This window comes from Gadus macrocephalus, chromosome 21 (assembly GCF_031168955.1).
Source record: "Gadus macrocephalus chromosome 21, ASM3116895v1".
Taxonomy (NCBI): Eukaryota; Metazoa; Chordata; class Actinopteri; order Gadiformes; family Gadidae; genus Gadus; species Gadus macrocephalus.
In genome coordinates, this window is record NC_082402.1 from 10,598,833 (window position 1) to 10,621,430 (window position 22,598).

General features: G+C 49.0%; 1 protein-coding gene across 1 annotated transcript in view; it reads right to left on the reverse strand.

Moving 5' to 3' along the window:
- utrn (utrophin) overlaps positions 1–22,598 on the reverse strand; it is a 159,392-nt gene that overhangs the window by 23,337 nt on the left and 113,457 nt on the right. Inside the window, 8 exon segments of the mRNA XM_060042427.1 lie at positions 4,592–4,728; positions 7,279–7,390; positions 10,466–10,632; positions 13,793–13,950; positions 16,542–16,627; positions 17,112–17,313; positions 21,360–21,434; positions 21,836–21,897. Coding sequence (XP_059898410.1) covers positions 4,592–4,728; positions 7,279–7,390; positions 10,466–10,632; positions 13,793–13,950; positions 16,542–16,627; positions 17,112–17,313; positions 21,360–21,434; positions 21,836–21,897 — 999 coding nt within the window.

Consider the following 22,598-nt stretch of genomic DNA (forward strand, 5'->3'; position numbering starts at 1 on the left):
CGATGAAGCGAAGAGAGAGAGAGAGAGAGAGAGAGAGAGAGAGAGAGAGAGAGAGAGAGAGAGAGAGAGAGAGAGAGAGAGAGAGGGTCCTCTGAGCTCTGCTTCAGAGGACCCAGTTGGCCAAATTTTTGGAAAACCGGGCAGAGTGCAGGTTTCCTGAACTTCGGTCAGATTTTATTTTCTCACTTTTTTCATAAACCCAAAAATCGCTTTGTGCACACACAGCAGGGTTTAATAAACAAATAAAAAACATTGGGCTTAATATTCCCATTCACGGTGATGGAGTGGACCTAATCGACCGTGGAAACAGCCCCCGAAATTCAAAAGCAAAAAAATAAGTTCAATTTGGAGAGTGCCATTCAAATAATGGCCATTGTGAAACGTAGACCTGCACTCTGCCCGGTTTTCAAATTAGCTTTTCAACTGCTCCGTGGGGACACACGACAGCCTCCTTGCCCACTAGCAATTTTGGACGTGACTGGCAGCCGATAGCGCGATCCATTGCCAAGACAAGCGTCTAATGTGTCAATCCCTGCATCGGCAGCAATACCAAAGATAGATTTGTGAAAAAATCGAAGCTGTGTGTGTGTGTTACCACAGCCTGCCACGTATTCTCAAACCAGACACCTCCTCAAACATGTCAGACAAAAGACAGTAAGACAGTGCTGGCCCTGTAGATTCTTGGGTGGGTGTGGGGCTTTGGGGGAAGAGAGAGAGAGAGAGAGAGAGAGAGAGAGAGAGAGAGAGAGAGAGAGAGAGAGAGAGAGAGAGAGAGAGAGAGAGAGAGAGAGAGAGAGAGAGAGAGATGGGTGTAGGTGTGGGGGGAGATAGAGTGAGAGGGATGGTTGTGGTATAGCAGAAAAAGAACTGACAAATATATAGGGGATGAAAGTCAGCAAGAGAGGGATAAGAGAAATAGGTAGACAAAGACAAGAGTCAGGCAGAAAAGTAAGAAAAAACTGAGCGAGAGAGGGAGAGAGTATAAGAGTGAGAGACAGAGAGCGAGAGAGAGAGAGAGAGAGAGAGCTAAAGGCTGAGGATGTAAAGTAACACCCACATTTTGTCAGAGGAGACATCATTAACGCCAGTAGGATACTGTGACACCCTGAAAGGCCCTGAGAATGCATTTTATTCCAGAGCATTTAGATGTTCATACACAGCGACGTCAACCGCAAAATCGTTAAATAAAAACCGATAATAACCGCCGCTACGGAAGACAACAATCAATAGCAAGGTTTTCACCGCTTTTAACTCACGGCCATTAGTGGAGGACTGGAAACTCAAATCACTCTCCGCAGAGATCAATGTGTTTTTTAACTGTTATTGTCTCTGAAGCCAGCAGGACATCACTAGTTATTATTTCAGGGCATTACTATGGCTCTTAATTTCAGCTCAATTTATCGGCGCGTTAACAGGGTCAAATTATGTCACCAGTTTTACACACTTTCCCTGTCAGTCGTTTGGCTCCAATTAGGAAAAGTTTGACATTTGTTATCTAGAGTTTTACCGTAGTTGCACTAATATAGACATTACATTGTGCATAAGCTGCACTTGCTAACAACTGCGGCTTGAACAAACTTGGATATAAGCCACGCCCGGGTAAAGGCTGCTTTAACAAATGCCCAATTTGAAGCATATCAAAGCACATCCGACGGGCCCCATGTGGTCTTTGTGGATCTCAAAGTCAAAATTGAGCAGCTCACTCACTGCAGACGCTGCCGATAGTGTGGAGATGGACCCACCCGGAAGAAGGTAACCACACTTCAGATCCGGTGAAGGTTGTAATGAGTCCGCAGAAAGCCTTTGAAATGCTGTGATGTTGATATCTAAGGATTTCTGTGCGATTGGCAGGATAGTGTCAAAGGATTACATGCTGAAAGATGTATATGGCAATTCAAGTTTGTGCCAGTAGGGGATTACCATTAAGAGAATATTGATTGTGTCACCAACTCTTTGAAAAGTATTTGCATAGAATAAAGGGAATAATCACTGTGGAGCGAAATTGCTGCATGCCAAAATCTTCTCACACCGACTTTGGTCATACAACTTTGTATATAGCTGCACTCTTATATGGGCAGTACAACCGAAATGTGTCTGAGTTACGGGAGTCATATAGTGTATATTATTATACATACTATTGTATGATCTTTTTTTTTTCCATTATTCCATAGGTCTTCGGTTGGAATGACAAATAAACTCATAATGTATTTAAATGAGACCGGTGTCTCTTAGTATAGGTTTAGAGTTGGAGGAGGGCAATCACTAGCTCTTTGTTTGAATGATCGAATGTAGCTCAACCTTTACCAAGCCGTGTAATTAGGTAAAGATTTCCGTGGGCGGCGTGAGTGGGTGGCGATCTGTTCGCTCAAGGTGCAGAAAAACCAGAGTGGGTGTCAGAAAAGCGTGGCGGAGAAGCTATTTGGTGAGACAGTGCATTTAGCGGGTGAGAAAATACCAGCGAGCCACTTCCCTCTATCCTCTCACTCGGCTTGCAGTGTCGTTGGAAGCCACTTTGACAAGCTCCAAAGTCCCAGAGGGAACCCTTAAGATTCGGATTGTTGAAAATATATATTCAATTCTTTTCCAACGTTTGGACGGATCCATTATCATTGTATAATTACCGGTATAGATATTTTACGCATGCAGATTGTGTGCGAGTGGCACACAAAACAAATCAAATAAAAATATTAGAATACTTTGGGAGTACCAGGGGAGGGAACAGAGAATTGACCTTGGCAGTGACCTAGTGCATGCGTTTATTAACTTGTGGATGGAGGTTGTCTGGAGGCTCGTGAATGTGAGAAGCAAAACACTAGTGGGCGTTGGGTTGAATGGCATCTCCCCGGTAACCGATCACACCCGTATCCCGCTCCCTTAACGGGATTTAAATGAAAAATGACCCGAGTCATCCCTGTGTGTAAACAGTGGGGAAGAGAGCACCGGGAGCACCGGGCATGTCCTCATCTCCCCAGCAGCGAGAGAGAAGACAGTTGCGACGCCAAGGGCGTGACTCTCTCCCACATCCCCCTCTGCCCATTTTGGCAAGACATTTTGGTGGTGTGCTGTGTTTGTCAGGCGAGGGGACGATGACAGGGCGGTTGTTCACACACACACACACACACACACACACACACACACACACACACACACACACACACACAGACAGAGGGAGAGAGAGAGCATGAGAGAAGAGAGAGAGAGAGCGAGAGCGAGAAAGAGAGAGAGAGACGGAGACAGAGGCAGAGACAGAGAGAGAAAGAGAGAGAGAGAGAGAGAGAGAACAAGGGTGACAGAGAGGATACGGCAAAGACACAGGGAGAGGAGTGACAGGACGTGGGAGGGACAGGTTGAGGTTATAGCTAGAGGGGCGGAGACAGAGAGAGGAGATAGTCATTGCGAGAGGTACAGAGAGGCAGGGGAGAGCGAGAGAAAGTAAGCAGAAGGACTGAGAGTCGTGAGCGTTCTTATGTGTCCACCTCACGTGGATGTCCCCTGAAGGGCGGTGCTCCTCGTCTTAGTCTGTGTGTTATCGTAGTTTGTTTAGTATTGTTGTTTGTGCCGGGGAGGCCAGGCAACGCAGGGACGTGATGAGTGGAGCCGGCGCGAGGCGTCGACATCCTTTACGCTTAGAATGACATCCAGGAAGGAAAACGGATAAAGCAGATACAGTATCCGCGCGGAAGGCTAAAAGCAACGGGTGGATTTATAAAAGGAGGGACGACAGCTCTATGATTACCGTCCCCAGACTGACAGACACGTACACACTGGCTGACAGGACATTTGTGAGGTGCCGAAGAGAAACGACTTAACGCGTTGGTGCATTAAAATAGAAATGGATCCCAGGGTGCGGTGGAGGACCATAATTCAACGGCTCCACAGCTGGGCGGAGTTCTGCTCCGTTCATTTGCATAACGTGTTGCTGGTAAACGGTCTGCTGGTAAACCCCCAGCCCGGTAAATCAGGGCCTGTCATCGAGACCACAGCTAGCCAGCCAGCCAGTCAGCCAGCCAACCGGCCAGCCAGCCAGCCATCCTGCCAACCGGCCAGCAGTCAGTCAGTCAGCGGGCATGCCAGCCAGCCGTACAGTCAGTCAACCAGCAATTAAGGCAGTCAGTCAGCCAGCCATCCAGCCATCCGGCGAGCAGTCAGCCACCCGCCAGAGAGATGTATAGCTCTGGGAACGTAACCAGGTAAAGGCCGGGCTCACAGCCAAATAAACCCACAAATATAGATTGCTACGCTCTCTCCCACTCCGAGCTACACCCAAACACACACTCTCCTCAGTAGAATTTAGTGTGTGTGTGTGTGTGTGTGTGTGTGTGTGTGTGTGTGTGTGTGTGTGTGTGTGTGTGTGTGTGTGTGTGTGTGTGTGTGTGTGTGTGTGTGTGTGTGTTCTCCCCGCCCTTCCATGTTTATACTTTTTGGGCGGTAGGGGCTGGGGTCCATCGTGGAATCACAAGTTGAATGCCGACCAAATGAAACGACAAACACTTTCTCCTCCTCTCCATATGTATAAATATAGATATACGCACAAAGCCACAGAAACCAATGCAAATATGTGTTGTGTGTTTTCACTAGATCCGGGACGTACGTCTCCATGTTGTCTCCCTCCAGCACTGTCTGCACAGGGAGGTAGCCCAGCCGCGGGTGCTTGGCAAAGTACTTCTTGGAGCGGAACTTGTTCTTCAGCACCTTGGTGAAGTCACGCATGTCCTCTCCCGACGTGGTCTGGCGATATAAAGAGAGCGAGAGAGAGCCAGAGAGAGAGAGAGCCAGAGAGAGAGAGAGCCAGAGAGAGAGAGAGAGAGAGAGAGAGAGAGAGAGAGAGAGAGGATGTAGATTATTAGTTACATTAAATATATTAGTGTTTGCCCGTGTTTTGCTAACGAGATCATTTGCAAGTGTTTTCCCCCCCGTCCGAGTGCTTTCTGCACAGGCAATTGACAATCAATCCCCCTGGACAAATGTACCCACGCACACACATAGACACCCACGCACGCACACAGACACACACACACACACGCACAGACAAGCATGCACACACACACCCCAAGTTGACAGAAGCGAGGCAGTGAGCTGACTATAAAGATTTCCCATGGCTTATTTACCAACACACAACCTAAAACGTGACATAGATTGGGAAACAAGCAATTATCCAGCCTCAAAAAAGCGGAGGGCTTGCAGAGGAGGATTAGGGGGGGGGGGGGGGAGGGAGACAGAGGGGTTTGCGTCAAGTTTGTCCCAGCTCCTGAGTGGCCCGGCACACTTTCGATGGGAGGTGGGAGGGATGTGAGCGTTGTGACATTTAGAGTGTGTCACCGGCTTACCTGTAGGCCTCCGTCAACAGGTGCCCGCCCCCCCCCCCCTACCTGCTCCCTAGCTGCAGGCGTCTTAATGCAGAGTAGGTCTCTCTGTTTACCAGCGACTGCTTAACAACAGCAAAAGACAGACGGTTGAAAGGTGGGGAGCTTTCCACTCCATTACTCAGATGACAACACACACTGCCGCTGGCCCAGTGTGTGCATATAACTGTGAGATACATTACTATTATCCATAACTATCCATATCAATATGCTACATATTCTTTACATTATTATCTGAAAAAAGACTGAAACTAGAGAAAGAGTAGGGCTTTTATTTTCTTCTTCTTCAGCAAACCACTGTACTTAATTATCCAATCCTTGATTTAATAACCGGGGGGGGGGGGCTTGGAAATTGAGAAACCTGACAGATTTCAGTTAAGGGGAAGGCATAAACAAACTGTGTTTTGTTTGCCTCGCAAGAAATAAGCAGTAATCCACGAGAGCTTTTAGTTTATGAGCGCCATTCAGAGGCTGTCGCCGTCGCTTCAGGGGACGTCGCCCCACACTGACGCGGCCAAGCACAGCAAGGCCAGCGAGTTAGGGGAGGAATGGCGTCGGCACCGCTCGCTTCGGCCACGCTTCCAAATTAAAAGCTTGAAGAACGTCTTCATTAACCGACACTGCTCATCGCTCACACATCCCCGAGCCGACATCCTCCGCCAAGGTTGGAGGTGCCTCCAGTCTCAATTTGCGGAGAAACTAAATGGCTGCTTCAAAATGGCCGCTCCCAGCCACAGCCGCTCAGATTACAACAGTCGCAGAGTGCGTAATTATCGTCTCAAAATGTGTGGCATTGACACATAAATGAAAATAGACAGTAGATACAGGAACAGCTTGACAATGTTGTTTTGGGTTGTTGAGGGGTACTTTGTACTTTGTTAGCGAGACGCGGGAAGAGGACTGGAGAACATGTTGTTAGAAGTGTAAGCCCCGAGGACAGCATGGCGCTCCAGTAACGAGTTTGCCAACACACTCAGACTTTTAGTGCCTAGCACTGGCGGAGATGTAGGACAGCGAGCGCGATGCACAATGTGTAAAACAGGCCAGGAGATAAAGGAGAAAGCATCACTTTGTGTGGCAGGCTTGTGGAACAAACCCCCTCTGAAGGAGAGAATACAGTCAATCTCACTCCCAGAGTCTTCCTCTCCTCTATTCTTCTGCCTCGTGAAGAGCAAGGAGGAATATCGCTTTTCAGGGAGAAATTATAAATCACACACTCTGTTATAAGAGAGAAAGAGGGAGGTAGAGAGAGATGGATTCAAAGGAAGAGAGCGAAAGTTAACCAGACTGGGAGCGAGAGCGAGAGAAAGAGAAAGAGAACAGAACAGAACAGAAGAGGAGAGAGAGGCTTCACACATTGGTCCATGTGAAACCAATTTGGACAGAGAGCAGTTGCGGGGAATCAGACCAATTGACAGAGTGGTGTGGGGAAGAGAATGGAGGCCGGAGTGGCCGGGGTCTCTGTGGGTCTTCCAGGGTGTAACCTCATTGTATGATGTGATAGACATAGTGTGTGTGTGTGTGTGTGTGTGTGTATGTGTCTGGGTATTCAAACCAAGCATGTAATATATTCTGGGGGTTAACAGGAGTGACTATTACTCTAATAAATGAACAGCCCTAATGAATGATAAGGATAAAGCGCTACAAAACGTGTGTGTCTGTGTGTGTGTGTATGTGCATACACTAATGTGTGAGTAGCACAGGGAGGGTTTAATTAAATTAATTCACAGAGTATATGAGCCTGTGGAAAAGAGATAGGAAATGAGCCACTAGATGTGTGTGTGTGTGTGTGTGTGTGTGTGTGTGTGTGTGTGTGTGTGTGTGTGTGTGTGTGTGTGTGTGTGTGTGTGTGTGTGTGTGTGTGTGTGGTGTGTTTGATTACGCGCGTGGGCGTGGGCATGCGTGCGACTCTCACCGGCGTGCAGTACTCCACCATTGGGTAGTTGAGCTTGTGGCCCTTGGCGGTTCGCCCGGAGAAGAAGCAGCTCTGACACACGTCATAGTTGAAGTGTTTCAGACTGCGATACCTGGGGGACAGAGACATGTGTGAGAGAGAGACATAGAGACAATGTGTGAGAGAGAGAGACATAGAGACACCGGGTGTGAGAGAGAGAGACATAGAGACAATGTGTGAGAGAGAGTCATAGAGACACAGGGTGTGAGAGAGAGACATAGAGACAATGTGTGAGAGAGAGAGACATAGAGACACAGGGTGTGAGAGAGAGACATAGAGACAATGTGTGAGAGAGAGAGACATAGAGACACAGGGTGTGAGAGAGAGACATAGAGACAATGTGTGTGAGAGAGAGAGAGACATAGAGACACAGGGTGTGAGAGAGAGACATAGAGACAATGTGTGAGAGAGTCATAGAGACACAGGGTGTGAGAGAGAGACAGAGACAATGTGTGAATGAGAGACAGAGACACAGCGTGTGAGAGAGAGACATAGAGACAATGTGTGAGAGAGAGAAAGACAAGATGTGTGAGAGAGACATAGAGACAATGTGTGAATGAGAGACAGAGACACAGCGTGTGAGAGAGAGACATAGAGACAATGTGTGAGAGAGACACGAGACACAATGTGAGAGGGAGACGGAGACATTTGAGAAACAGCATGTGAGAGGCAGAGACATAGAGACATAATACGAGAGAGAGAGACAGAGACACAATGTTGGAGAGAGACAGAGACACAATGTGAGAGAGAGACATAGAGACACAATGTGAGAGAGAGACATAGAGACACAATGTGAGAGAGAGACAGAGACACAATGTTGGAGAGAGACATAGAGACACAATGTGAGAGAGAGACATTGAGACACAATGTGAGAGAGAGACATAGAGACACAATGTGAGAGAGAGACAGAGACACAATGTTGGAGAGAGACATAGAGACACAATGTGAGAGAGAGACATAGAGACACAATGTTGGAGAGAGACATAGAGACACAGCGTGTGAAAGAGAGAGCCATAGAGACACATTGTTGGAGAGACACAGAGACACAACGTGTGAGAGACAGACAGCGTGTGAGAGTGAGACAGAGTGACAATGTGAAAGAGAGAGGGAGACATAGAGCCACAAAGTGAGAGGTAGAAAGAGACATTGAGACAAAAGTATGAGAGACATAATGTGGCAGAAACAAAAAGTGAGACATAAAGTCACAGAAGAGGAAGAATAGGAGCAGTGTGAGAGATAAGAGCGTAGAGAGAGGGAGCAAGAAAAATGCAGCCCGAGACGGCGCAAAGGACACACATTCAATTACAGAGAAGGACAGAGACTTTGAGGGAGAGCGAGAGAGACCCACAGTGTGAGCCAAACACAAGTGTGTGTGAGTGAAGGAGGGAGCCGGAGACAGACACATGGGGCACACAGAGGCAGCCAGACAAAACTGGAGCTGAGCGGAGTGACACGGGGCAAGATGGAGTAGCCCGGACAAAAGGGAAGAGCGGGGCAGGGGCGGCGGACGAAGTAGGAGATAAGAGCAGATATATAGTGGACACAGCCACAAAGGAAGACAGACCGCAACTAATGGCTAGTGGAACTAGTGTGTGGCCGGTGTGTGTGTGTGTGTGTGTGTGTGTGTGTGTGTGTGTGTGTGTGTGTTGACGCTTGTGTGCATTGTGTGTGGACATGCATGAGCGTGTACGCATGCGTGTGTGTGTGTGTGTGTGTGCGAGTGTGTGAGTCAGTGGGTCCAGCGATAAAACACATTACCGTCTATGCCTGTGGGGCGTATATGCCGTAGATCTCCACTTAAGTGCCCCGTTATTCATCCGTGGGACGCATGGGCAAAAGGGGCGTGGCCGCGGCGCGCGCGACAAACGGCTACATCGCTAGCGGTGGCCGTCCTCGACGGCTGGGCCATTAAGGCCCTCTTAACGGAGAACGGGGCCCCTGACAGTCAACGGATCTGCTCCTTCATCTCTCTCTCTCTCTCTCTTTCTTCCCCTCCCCCTCCCCCTCCCTCTCTCTCTCCCTAGCTCTCTCCCCCTCTCTAGCTCTCTCCCCCTCTCTAGCTCTCGCTCTCTCTCTCAAGGTTAGCCCATAGGAGAGCGAGAGAGGGTGAGTGAGAGAGGGACAGTGATGATCTACGAGAGCCCATACATCAGAGGCCGGAGCCGTGCCCAAGACACCGGCGCGTCAAACGCACCATTACACGTTGACGTGCAGCATATTAGTGGAAGGGGGGGTTTCACCTTCAGAAGAGCAGGCCGCTAATACCCTTAATTAATCGTTTTAGTTCAGGTTTAGTTTCACTGCGAGGATTGGCTTTGGAGGGCGTCCCCACCACCGTCCCTCCTGGTTGGCCGGGAGAAGTTGCACTTCAGAGGGTGTGTGGCGCGGGGCTCAACACCAGCAGCCTCACAAAATGACCAGCACTGCCCCGGCTGCCCTCACTCCAGCCAATGAGTTATTCCCTCGCCCCCCATTCCCCCCCCCCCATCGATCACTGACAAGGCCGGGGAGCGTTGTGCTTCGTCGAGCGTTGTGCTTTCGTCAAACGTCTGACTGGATGTCCCCCCCCCTTCCCACTACTTAGCATGGACCGACGCATGCTGTCCAAAAGTGCATCCACGATTGTATCTTTTCGATCGCTTGGTGGACGTTTTCTCCGATGTTAAGCATCTCCCTCCGGGGGGTTAAGCTCTCCTCTGTCAAACAAGCTCTTTCTGGGCAGAAGAAGAGCACACGCTCGCCGGATTTCTGTGACGTGGGTTTCCGTGTCACTGCTCATCTTGGCTCGCGGCGTAAACATTGGAAGACTGAAAAGCGTTTGGATGAAAGCATTGCCGGAATTGGAGAAAGAGCAGCAGCGGCTTGGACCATACGGTCTAGCTGTCCCACATCAGAAGTGCTCCCCCCTTGAATGTAACCTAAAGTGTGCGTATGTGAGTGTGTATGCATCACATAGCATATATAACGCTAATAGGATTTGTGTTTCAGTGCACGCGATCTCTATTGTGTTTTAGAGAGATTCTTACTGTCTATATTCATGTATACGTGTGTCTTTTTCGAGGGGAAGTGCATGAAAGATCCAAGATAGATTAGTGTGTGTGTGTGTGCGTGTCTTTGTGTGTGTGTGTGTGTGTGTGCATGCATTTACCTGAAGCCCACGATGGGACACTCCTTGCAGATGTTGCACTTGGCCTGGTGCTTGGCCGTCTCGGCGGCGGCCACGCGGTGCAGCACGGGCAGCCACACCATGGACTGCGGCTCCATGCGCATCCAGTCCACAAACTGCCTGGGCTCCAGCTCCACCTTGTTACCCACCTGACGGAAACAAACACACAGGGCGTTAGGACCGCGGGGGAGCCCTTTGCAGGGGTCGGTTGGTGTTCCAGGCAGCAACCCCATTAAAGTCCACAGCAAACCGAGAGAGAGAGATATAAAGCTTGTGGCTGAGGTGTCAACCCGCCAGCCCAAACGATATACGGGGGCTCACTCAAATGGACCAGGGATGGGTTGTTACTCTCCGCTTGTTACCTTAAGGTCTAGTAAACGTGGACGTATATTTAAATTACTTCCCTGTGGAAGACTAGTGGTTTGAATTGTGGACAGAAACTCAACTATTTAAAACAGTTTATGGGCTACTTATTCACGTTGAGTGTTTTCAAATAGATGCCGATAAAATTGTAATTGCCATATTTTTCATGCGTTTACTTTTCTTCATGCCTTCAGGCTTCAGGAAAATATCCATTATACCGTTAGTATGTGGACTAAAAAAGTAACGGTAGCCAAAAAAAAGTATATTTTGGCTTCAAGGCATTCATCTCAAACTCCAAAGCCCTTAATAGCGTTTAATGTTTTAATAACCGTTCTGTTTGATATTAGTTGGTTTGCCCTGTCGAGCTACCCTGAGATATTCAAGCATCGGGTATTTCATTGCTGTACGCGAATGCTGCTTGTAATTATGTTGGCATGACAAAAAAACTGAATCTTGCTCATTCCGACATTCAGCCGAAGGTTACCCCATGCTAGAGACTATGGCGCACACTCTCGTCCCTCAGACGTACTTCACCATTGCATTACGTTGTTGTTCAGATTTGAGTCTCGCCATTAGGTCCATAGCTGCTGGATAAGCAGGAGGCAACCCTTGCACTCCCCCTTCTCTAACGAGTGGAGAGGGCAACGGGAGGTCGCTGCACAAAGCAGCCGGCTGAACAACAGCGTAGCGAGCAATCTCAGAATGAACAGAAATAAAGCTCTTCGAGTGAACCAACCAGAGGCCGTATAGATATGAGTGAGTAGGTGGTGGCTGTTGGTTTCTTCAATAACACTCTGCAGGCAGGACGTGTTCCTCAAAATGACACGTAAACACTGACTGACTGACTGACTGCATTGTTTGAAAGACCCCACCCGTCCAACAGGAGGCCAGAGGACGAGTAGCCCTGATTCAGAGCCCGAGGGCAAGACACACTCTTTCCCTCCCTCGCCACCGGCCATTTGACTTAACATCCCCAGAGCACCTCCACTCCCAGGCACCAGACTTTTTATGGCTGAGTGGAGTCCTCCCTACTTTGCTTGCACCATCGATACCGGTGATGATGCAGTGAGAAGCCATCGCCAAAAGTAAATATACGAGCTGACCAGTCTCTGGTTTTACACCCTTTACTTTAACCTTTACTAAGCCTAGCTCAGTGCTTCCCCCCCCCCCTCCCCCACAGATTAATGACACCCTGGGGTGGGGTCTATGGGGCATGAGGGTACGGGGAGGACAATCGGAGTGATGAGAGGTGTGTCTGGGGAGGTTGATGAGTGAGAGGGGACATATTTATTGAGGTCAGACTCTTCAATCACACACTCATTACATCATAAACGGTCCGGGGTGGCACTGCGCCGACACTCGCGGGTCGAGCACCGACACGGGTTGCAGGGTTGTTAGTGAGTGTGTGTGTGCGTGCGCATACGTGTGTGTGACTGTGTGTGTGTGGACAGGTGTGTGCATGGGGAGAGGGCTTGGGCAGGGATGTGCTCTGTATTTGCATGTGTGTATGTGTTAGAGAGTGGCACACGGATGTTAGTGTGTGTCCTAGTATGTGCGTGTGTGTGTGTGTTTGTGTCCCAGTGTGTGAGAATTTGTGTGCGCGTGTGTGTGCCAGCACTGGTAGGTGAAAAAGTGATGTGCAGTGTTTGCCCATGTGTCTATGTGTTAGTAATTGCCACGGTGGTGTTAGTGCGTGTGTGTGCGTGTGTTCGTGCAAGTTTGTGCTTTGCGTAAGCATCCCAGAGTTGTGAGTGAGTGTGTGTGTGTGTGTGTTCGCATCCCCAGCATGCGCGTATGGGGGGTGATGACAGCATGATTAATGGCCACCACTGCAGGCAGCTCTTGTCATGGTGTGCGATCGTGTACGGCTCTCCGAGAGCATGTGCATATTGATGTGCTAATGGTGGAGACGAGGGGGTTGAAGGAAAGGAGGAAGTGACTGGAGTTATGATACAGCATTTCTTTCTGCAAACAGTCCCGCCACCGCTGGGTCCGATCCCCTATGCCAGCCCCGCTCCAGTGGTCGCCGTTTGGGGGGAAAAAAATGGGGCAGAAGAAGAAGAAGAAGCGCTCGAAATTTACAACTTCTTAATTTCCAAACGTCCCGACTCCCAATTTACAGCCGCCGAAGCAGCATGAGTCAGGGCAAAGAAAAAGTGGGAGGAAGAGGAGGAGGAGGAGGAGGAGGAGGAGGAGGAGGAGGAGGAGGCCTCGCGGGATGAAGACGTCGTTAAACTGTGTGTGCAGCGCCGCAGATAAAGCCGGGAAAAATTGGGGTTGGCTCGGCGGCTATAAAGCAAGCCGGGAGACGGACAGGGCAGCGGAGAGGTGAGCGCTGTTTGTTTATTATTAAAGCCCGCGGGGGAGGGCGAGAGGGGCCCGCATGGCTGGAGGAGGAGGTGAGCGAGGCCGTTCCAATGACTCCAGCAAGTTTCAGCGGTTCCACTCCAAACTCCCCACACGCCCCTCCTCTGTCCCCAGTCGCATCGACAACAAAAAAAAAGCTCCTTTTATGATAACAAATAAAGGAATAATGGCTCTTTGTCAATCTCGACAACAAGGTTATCAATGACACAAGCTGTGTCTCCATTATCACAACGCCTTAAAAAATACCTTTATCATCGCAATGACTCAAACATTTCCATTTTATATTCCCAGTGACGAGTCATTACTTTTCATCACATGTTTGAGTGCATGTGTGGGAGCGCTGAGTGTTCACAAGATCATCAAGGACAGGAGACGCATTAATGTCACTCTTGAATCATAAAACCTCTCTTGGATCAAAGTGGCAAAGTAAGTCATCGCCTATCATGCATTGTTTCAAACAACGAGTTTGAGCATTCTCCCAGGCCACGGCCAAATGCCTCTAAACACTGAGGAGGCGCCTGCGGGTGTTTTGCCCATCCGGGGGGCACCGTAGGGGAGGGAGGGGGGGGGGGGACTTACGTGCTGGAAGCAGCTGCGGACGCTGGGCTCGATGTTGGAGCCCCCGAAGGCGGCCACCTCGCCCAGCTGCCGCGGGACCTGGATGGCGTCGTGCAGCAGGAGGCCCAGCTGCCTCTGGTCACACGTGTCCCCCGCCGACGACACCTGGTTGAACAGGTCTGGAGGGGGGAGAGAGAGTGGGCTTAGATACAGAGGTACACAGACTCTGACTCCCAACCAGGAGTACGTCAGAGCAGGTTCCTTGGGCTGCTTGCAGAGATTTGGATTTTTTCCTTGTTTGGACAAAAAATCAAAAACAAAGTAAAAATATAGATATCGCTTTTGTTGAATTTGTAACGTTTTATAAACGTTGATTGTTGCTGATGATGATCGAATGATAGAAGACGAAGGAATGCCTCAGCGTCTTCCATTTTATAAACCTAGGCCGCTGCAAAATTCATAATAACAATGCTAAATCATAATAGCATAATATTAGCTGAAAGACAATCAAGTCTGGTGGGTGAGTGTCCATGGAGGGGAACTTGAGGCAAACAAGATAAAACATCTCGGGACCCACTGGGGGTGAGATGGGGGACAACGCGACACAATCTCGTCTGCTCTCTACTTCTTTTATTGTTGTTGTAGCGTTTGAAAACCCCTTAACCCTCAGACACGCAGCGCCATGAACGTGGGCCCTCATCGCCCCGCGCAGCGACGAGGAGAGAGGGCTGGGAGAAAGGGGGTTGAAGACGGGGTTGTTTATCCTGCAGCAGATACCGTGCCTCTACAGAGCTGAACACAGAACCACTCTGCTTGCACCGCTGGTGGGAGGAGAGGGGACTGAAGTCGAGGGGGTTAGAACGCAGGGGAGGCATGAAGAGGAGTGATGCTGAGGGAAGGGAAAGGCAGCGGGGCTGGGAGGGGGGGATAAGAGCTCGGTGGGCCGACGCACTTCTTCTGTTCGGTTCCACGTTGGGTTTTGATCTCCGCGAGGCACCCCGACACACCAGCCCCTGCTGTAACTTAATGTCGCTGTTCCGCAAAGCTGCGTGCGTCTACCGTTGATGGAGTCTCGAGGTGTGTGTGCGTGTGTGTATGTTTGTGTGTGTGTTGAAAGACAGTGTGTGGAAAGCTTGCCTTGATGTAAGCACGAGGACAGGAGTAATGGTTGTGGGAGCAGTAGTAGGGATGCTTTCATGAGGAAAGCTCTGGGACACTAGAGTAGATGTCGCCATCACACACACACACACACACACACACACACACACACACACACACACACACACACACACACACACACACACACACACACACACACACACACACACACACTAATCCGACTCCCAGGGGTTACACATAGCCTCTTACTTTCTGCAAGAATTTGTGTATATTTTATACCTCCCTCACAAAGTGAACGGTAAATTGCAGAAAGTTGGGCTCAATTCAATGTGTGTGTGTGTGCGTGTGTGTGTGCGTCTGGCATGCTTGCGTGCATGCCTGCGTGTGTGTGTGACTGCGATGCCTGGCGCCACTACGGGCGCGGGCCTGACAGCCAATGAGAATCTAGAGGAGGACGGTGCGCAATCAAGCATGCTTCTCAGCCTAATAAAAAGTGCCAGCGGAACGAATAGGCCCAGGGACGGTGTCAGGGAGGGGGATATGCAGAGAGAGACAGAGAGAGGGCGACAGAGAGAGAGACAGAGACAGAGAAGAGGGCGACAGAGAAGAGGGCGACAGATAGAGGGGCAGGTTCGCAGAGAGAGAGACACAGAGAGACAGTGACAGATAGAGACAGAGACAGAGAGAGGGTGACAGATAGAGGGGCAGGGACGCAGAGAGAGAGACACAGAGAGACGGTGACAGATAGAGAGACAGAGACGCAGAGAGAACGACAGAGAGAGAGATGGAGCAAGAGAGACAGATGCAGAGAGAGAGATGGAGACACAGAGAGCGCCAGAGAGAGGGCGAAAGATAGAGAGACAGGTATGCAGAAAGAGAGAGAGAGAGAGAGAGAGGGCGACAGATAGAGACAGGGAAGCAGAAAGAGAGACAGACACAGAGAGCGACAGATAAAGAGACAGACACAGAGAGAATGAGAGAGAGAAAGACAGTCGCAGAGAGAAATTGAGGAGAAAGAGAGATGGACAGGGGCACAGAAGATACAGAGAGAGAGAGAAAGAGGGAGGGATAGAGAGAGAGAGGCATATACGGGGAGACAGAGAATGAGAGCAAAGAATGGAGGGACAAAGACAGAGGAATCAAGTGAATGAGAGAGAGGGAGGGGAGGCGAAAGGAAGAGTGGAGCATGAGCGGACGGAGGAAGGGAGAAACGTTTATAGAGGGAGAAAAGGAGAATCGGGGAGGGCTCTGTTTGGTAGCGATGGCAGCAGAGGGAGGGCTCAGAAGACGGCCACCACACCGCTAGGAGAAACGATTCCTCTCCGTCTAAGTAGACTGTCCCTGAACACCCTCAACACGCCAGGCAAAAGCAGAAGTAAGAAGAGAGGGAAGGATCTAATGGAGCGGCAGAACGGGGTAGTGTGGGCAGAAGAGGAGGAGGGGGTGGGGGTCTCATTAAAGAGAAGCACATGAGAAAAACACATCCTATCTGTGGCTCCTCTCACTGATTATTACCGCTGGGAGGGGGGGGGGGGGGGGGGAAGGACGGAGGGGGAACTGATAAGGTGTGTATGTCGGGGAGCTCGGGAGTGCGTCTGTGTCTGTGTGTGAGAGAGTGTGTTGAAGCCAATTTCCAGGAAACTCCACGTACACTTGTACTTCTCCTCCAGGTGGCCCTTGGAGAGGGAGAGCAGCCCGATCTTCATGGAGAGGACGCGGATCTTCCCACTGCGACCGCTGTGGATGCCGCCAGCACACACACACACACACACACACACACACACACACACACACACACACACACACAGGAGGACAAATGAGTTAATGAACGACATGTACAATTCAGTTAATATGCATACCATTAAGTCTGTAAAAGAGTGTGTGTGTGTGTGTGTGTGTGTGTGTGTGTGTGTGTGTGTGTGTGTGTGTGTGTGTGTGTGTGTGTGTGTGCCCGCACATGTCTCCCAGTGACAAGTGTGACGCTTGGGAAGCAGATAGGCGTGTCTGCGGGTTCCGATCACGATACAAAGCAATTATTATTTCACGGCGGCGGTGGCGACGCCGCAATCAGTACCTGACTGGTAAGAAAGTTAATTTATAGTCAATTAGCTCATAGGCATCCACCAGGGCACATCACTGTGGGCGTGTGCTCGTGTGCGTGTGTGCGTGTGTGTGTGCGCGCGTGTGTATGTGTCTGTGTGTGTGTGTGCGTCCAACGCACGTGTCGAAGACGTTGAGCAGCCAGTTGAGGCACATGTCGACGCAGAGCGGCACGTTGACCAGGTCTTTGTGCTGCTGCTCCAGGCCGTGGTACACCGACGTCAGGCAGTTGATGACGTCAGGCACCGCGAGCTGCTGGCTGTTCTTGGTCAGCTTGTGCTGCTCGAAGGTGCTCTGGGCCACGCCCAGCTCCAGCAGGTCCACTGGGGAGGGGGGGGGGGGGGGGGGGAGACGTGGTTAACATTATTATAGTCTCAAGCTGCGTTTACACCTAGAATTAAGGTGTGGCGTGAATCCTTACAAAGCCTATGCAAAGACTTTGTTTAGAGGTGGATTTACTGCCAGAAGAATCTGCGGCGCAAATTGATGAATGAATGAATAAGGTTTTGGTATCATAGTTTGAGTTTTTGTTAGTTTGGGTTACTCTGGCTGCACTGGAACACCATCTCCAACCCTTACTAGTGGGTTTTGGTTATTCAATAATATATTAATGGATACCCTAATCAACATTATCACCATAAGTACATATGAACACCATCACAAAATGATTACTAAAACCATTAGTTAAACGTTGATTAACTGTTATGCATATTACTGAATTAACCAATTTTAAATTGTCATGGTTAATCAATATACCCTTTATTTAAAATGTGACCGTTCTTTCTATTCCTATTTTGTAATTGTATAATTTTTAACTTTTTGTGCACGTAATTGATCCATTCCAATAACTGAATTGACTTGAGAGAATGATAATGGAGAGAGGAAAACAGAGAGAGGGAGGCAGAGACAGAACGAGGATCCGAGACAGATATAAGATTGAGACCGAGAAAAATGAACAGAGGAAGAGAAATGAATTGAGAGTTAAGTGGGGATGAGTTGAAGAAAGAAGGACATAGAAGGCGAAAAGAGAGTACGAGTGGATGAGTGATGAGAGAGGGAGGGGGGGGGGGCACAAGTAGAGTGAAAGGAAGATCAAGATGGATAGCTGACAGACAGGGAGAGGAGAAGAGATGGAGAGGTGTGCAGAACCAACAGTTACCTATCCAGTTCTGTTGCCTTTAGCTTTCTCTATTGCTTACTCATAGAGGCAAGACACCCCAGAAGTGCGAACGCCGAATGTTCACACTAAATGTGTCCCTGATTAAACCACCCAACTTATTCTTTCAAGAGTTTTAAAATGAAATTAGGATTCCATAAGGAAAAGAATAGCAGACTCGGGATTAATAAACTGAAACAAGAGAGCCCACACTGGAGGTTTCCATCTCTCTCTCTCGGAGTTGACGCGGTAAAACCGACAGTGTTATCCATCATCCAGAGACCAGAACAAGGATCAAATTAAAAGTGCTACTCGCTTTATCAAGTTCATGCATCTCTCCCTCAGCCTGCCAATCTAATGAGGACGCATGCGAGCCTGCTAGTTAAAGAAGCCGCATACGAAACCGTTAGAGACAGAGCGAGAGACTATTGATCCCACAGCGCTAATGAAGCCCTAAGGGATAGCGATAGAAAACAATGCAACCTATACATGTAAGCGCTAAAGTGCAGATGGCTGCACACGATAGGTTGTGATTTAATTGGGAGTTAAGTGAAAAGGAGGGTTTACGCTCCCTTCAATTCACAATCTATGTTCCACACACGTGCATGCACGCACGCACGCGCACGCACACGCCCACACAACTGCCTATACTAACACACATCTTCCTTCACCCAAACACACAGACACACACAACGCACAAAGGGTAGTGTATGCGTGCACTTCATCATGAAATTCTACTGAGGTCATTTAAACTTTTAATTTAAAACATTAAATTAAATAATACAATCGCAGTGAAGAAAGACTTTTGGATATGATTCAGAGCTCTTCTACTAACAATTATGTTCATCGTGGAAAGTCAATTAATCTCAGTCCACCTCGTGTCGTAAATAATGGAAAGTGCCCATCAAGTTCCAGGACCAAAATGAGGATGTCTTGAATTTGCTTGATTTGTCTTACAAGCTGACAAGTAAATTGTAGAATCTCAAAAGAGAGGGGGAAAGGTGAAATGGATATTTTCATGTCTGAAGCAATACACTTGGTAAATTTCCAAATCCATTAATAGATGAACAACAGTTTAATCAATATTTTATCAATCTAGCTCAAAGAGACGGATAGGCCTGCCAGGAAAAGGATAGTGAATCCAAGGGTGGGCATCCATGCTAATAATGTATTCAGTCACGGAAAGATCCAGACCATTTGGATAAAAGCATCCATCAAATGGCATATCAAATCCATATAATTCATTTTCTATTGATCGCCGAGCACTAATACGATTTGAAACCCAGAGATACACGGTTCTACTCCAGGCTCCAGGCAATCACCTTCCTCACCCTCTCTGACCTTCATCATGGCCGCCTGGCATCAAACCCCTTCGACCCTCTCATCCATCTGTCGTCCACTACAGACAAACATCCTCTCTCTCTCTCTCTCTCTCTCTCTCCCTCTCAGCCTCGATCTACCCTTCCCTCTTTGTCTGTGACCTCGATCGCTCCACGCCGCCTCAAGCAGTGGCAGGGCCGTGTTTACACCGAACCCGACACCTCTCGCCAAAGGACAACGGCCTCCTCGCAACTAAAGTGAGAGGGTCAGCGAGCGGCCACTCACGGTTGGCTCCCGCCGCGGTGCTACACGCCGCTAGGGAGCCGGGAAAGTGTGGCGCGATGGCAGGAAGCCCCACTGTGGGCGTATTCGCCCTGGCCCCCTCCCCGCGGTGCACACTTAACCTAATTAGCCGTTTTATGGCACGCACGTGTGTGTGTGTGTATGTGTGTGTGTCGTTTACGCGCCACCCACACACACACATACACACACACACACATGCAGAGAGACAGACAGACACAGACTGAGACACAGACACAGACACAGACAGACACACACACACACACACACACACACACACACACACACACACACACACGCAATCTTGCAAATCCCTCCGAGCAAACATGAATTAAATTCTCAGAATCCAGGCCAATAACTAATAACTACAGTTCCTGCGCGTGTGTTCGTGCATGTGTGTCTGCTGCCACAGCTCTAATCTAATGGGTGAAATTGAATTGCAGTACCGGGAGTGGAAGTCACTCAGGCTTATGAGCTGGCGTCACAAACAAACACATGCGCGTGATCACACAGGCAATAAGAGATAGCAAACTAAAGCGCCTGAATCATTGAAAGTCATTAACAGCCGGCAAACATAATAACACTATTGCTGCTTTGATGAGCACACATATTGTGGTATGTATGCCTAGTGCTCCACACACACACACACACACACACACACACACACACACACACACACACACGCACGCACATTATTCAAACATCGGGATACAAATGAGCAGTTTAAACGGTGTTATTGGATGCTCTAGTGTGTGACTTTTCTCATGTGAACACCTGGATACATATTCACTTAGTTATTTGCCATAACGATACAAAGCCAGGCCTTTAAGCTTCTGAAATTCCATCTGAAATTCCCTGGATGGAGGGATTCTCACAAAACCAAACGACACGCACTGTTTCTGTGTGCGCGTGCATGCATGCGCTCGCGATTAAATGAGTTAGGTGCAAAGACTCTAGCAAACAACAGCACCTGTGTAGGCCAAACAATGAGCTTGTTGATGGATGTCAGGCCCGGCATGCAGTGCTTGGTGTGCCTCTCTCCCTGGCTTGGCCGTGCGTGTCATCATTGCCTGCTGTTCTCTCTATCACCAATAGGGGAGCTGTCGCTATGGGCCGTGCCAGGTTATCGACTGGGCTGATTGGACGGGAGTTAAAAGAAGCCCTTCCCGTCGGCTGGCTCTCACTCACGGTGGCTCCGGCCTGACGCTCCTCACTCCCTAATTTTGCGTTATACTACACCTGCTGATATGCACTACACTTTTGGTATGGCTTCCCATTACTGATAATGTTTGCATATAGTTAATTTAATAAATGATTGCTCTCAGCGTGGTCTCCCCGTTTATCAGCTCTACTTGAGCCAAGTGGTCCTGGCATGGAAAAAAAAAGCGAACTGGAGTTGGTGTCACCCGTATAAAATTAGATCGACAGCCCTGTACAAACACACACACACGTGTTAAATGTGGAGTCTAAACTATGTTTGACTTGCACATTATCTTGGCTCTGTGTATGGCACGCTTTCAAATCGTTAGTACATTCCGATTTGCACCTGGACACAGACTTCAACAATGATTTGTGTGAATAGAGATAACTTACAGCACAGGGCCTTCTGGAGCCTACGGATCTTCATGGCCGTCCGGTAAGCAGAGAACCTCACGTTGTTCAGGTCAGCTGAGAGAGAGAGAGAGAGAGAGAGAGAGAGAGAGAGAGAGAGAGAGAGAGAGAGAGAGAGAGAGAGAGAGAGAGAGAGAGAGAGAGAGAGAGAGAGAGAGAGAGAGAGAGAGAGAGAGAGAGAGAGAGAGAGAACAGCAGATGGAGATTCAGGTTAGCTAAAGATCCAGCTCATTGGGCCCAGCAGGAGGGGATCCCTGGGTGCTCTCTGTGTGCATCACGCAAACACAGGCTGACTTCCAAGAGGTGGGAGGAGCCCCCCCTGGTCTGGGCTGTGTAATTGGGTTAGTTTGCCCCTCTCATAGGAACCGTGGCCTATTAAGACACAATCTACCCTCCCCTCATTACTGTGTGTGTGTGTGTGTGTGTGTGTGTGTGTGTGTGTGTGTGTGTGTGTCTACCTAGTGAATGGTACAGTTCTGTCATCTTCGGGTGGTCCCAGCAGGTGGTCTGTGTCTGATGGCTGGATTGAAAAAAGCACAAAACCAAGCAGAGGCAGATGTTAAGCTGTGCGCAAACACACACACCTACTGTATTCAAACGTAAAAGCCCCACTTTTTTCTGACATTTATGAGCGATACCAACACACACCGAGAGCATGTTAATATACAGAAGAGAGCAACAGATATTTAAAATATGAATCATCAATAAACTCAAGTTTTCGATATTGCTGTCAACTACCCCTTCAGCATTTTTCTTATATAATATTTATCATTTATATGAATTTGACAGTCAAGAGAAGGCATCAACACACACACACATACACATAGAATAAAGACTCAAACGCGCACATTTACAGACACAAACACACACACACACACACACTTGTCAGATCTCTACAGGAACCACAGCATGCACAGCCAGGCTCAACGGCGGGGAAACGGTTGAAGAGCCGCATCAGGCCGCCATAGAGACGTCTAAGAGCTGACTCCCTCCCCCTCAAACCAATTCCTCAGCGTGTGTTCGGCACGCACTCACAAACAAAGCCTGGGAAAACATCAAATATTGAAAATAAGAGAACCGTCATAAAACACAAGGCCCAGAATAGAACAAACCCGAGCGTGTCGACACTCCCCGTCTCCTCCTTCCCTTCTTTTGACTCCTATCTCTTGCCGGTCGTTTGTTGATTTTATTCAGTGGCGGGGTGTTTATGCCAAATAGATG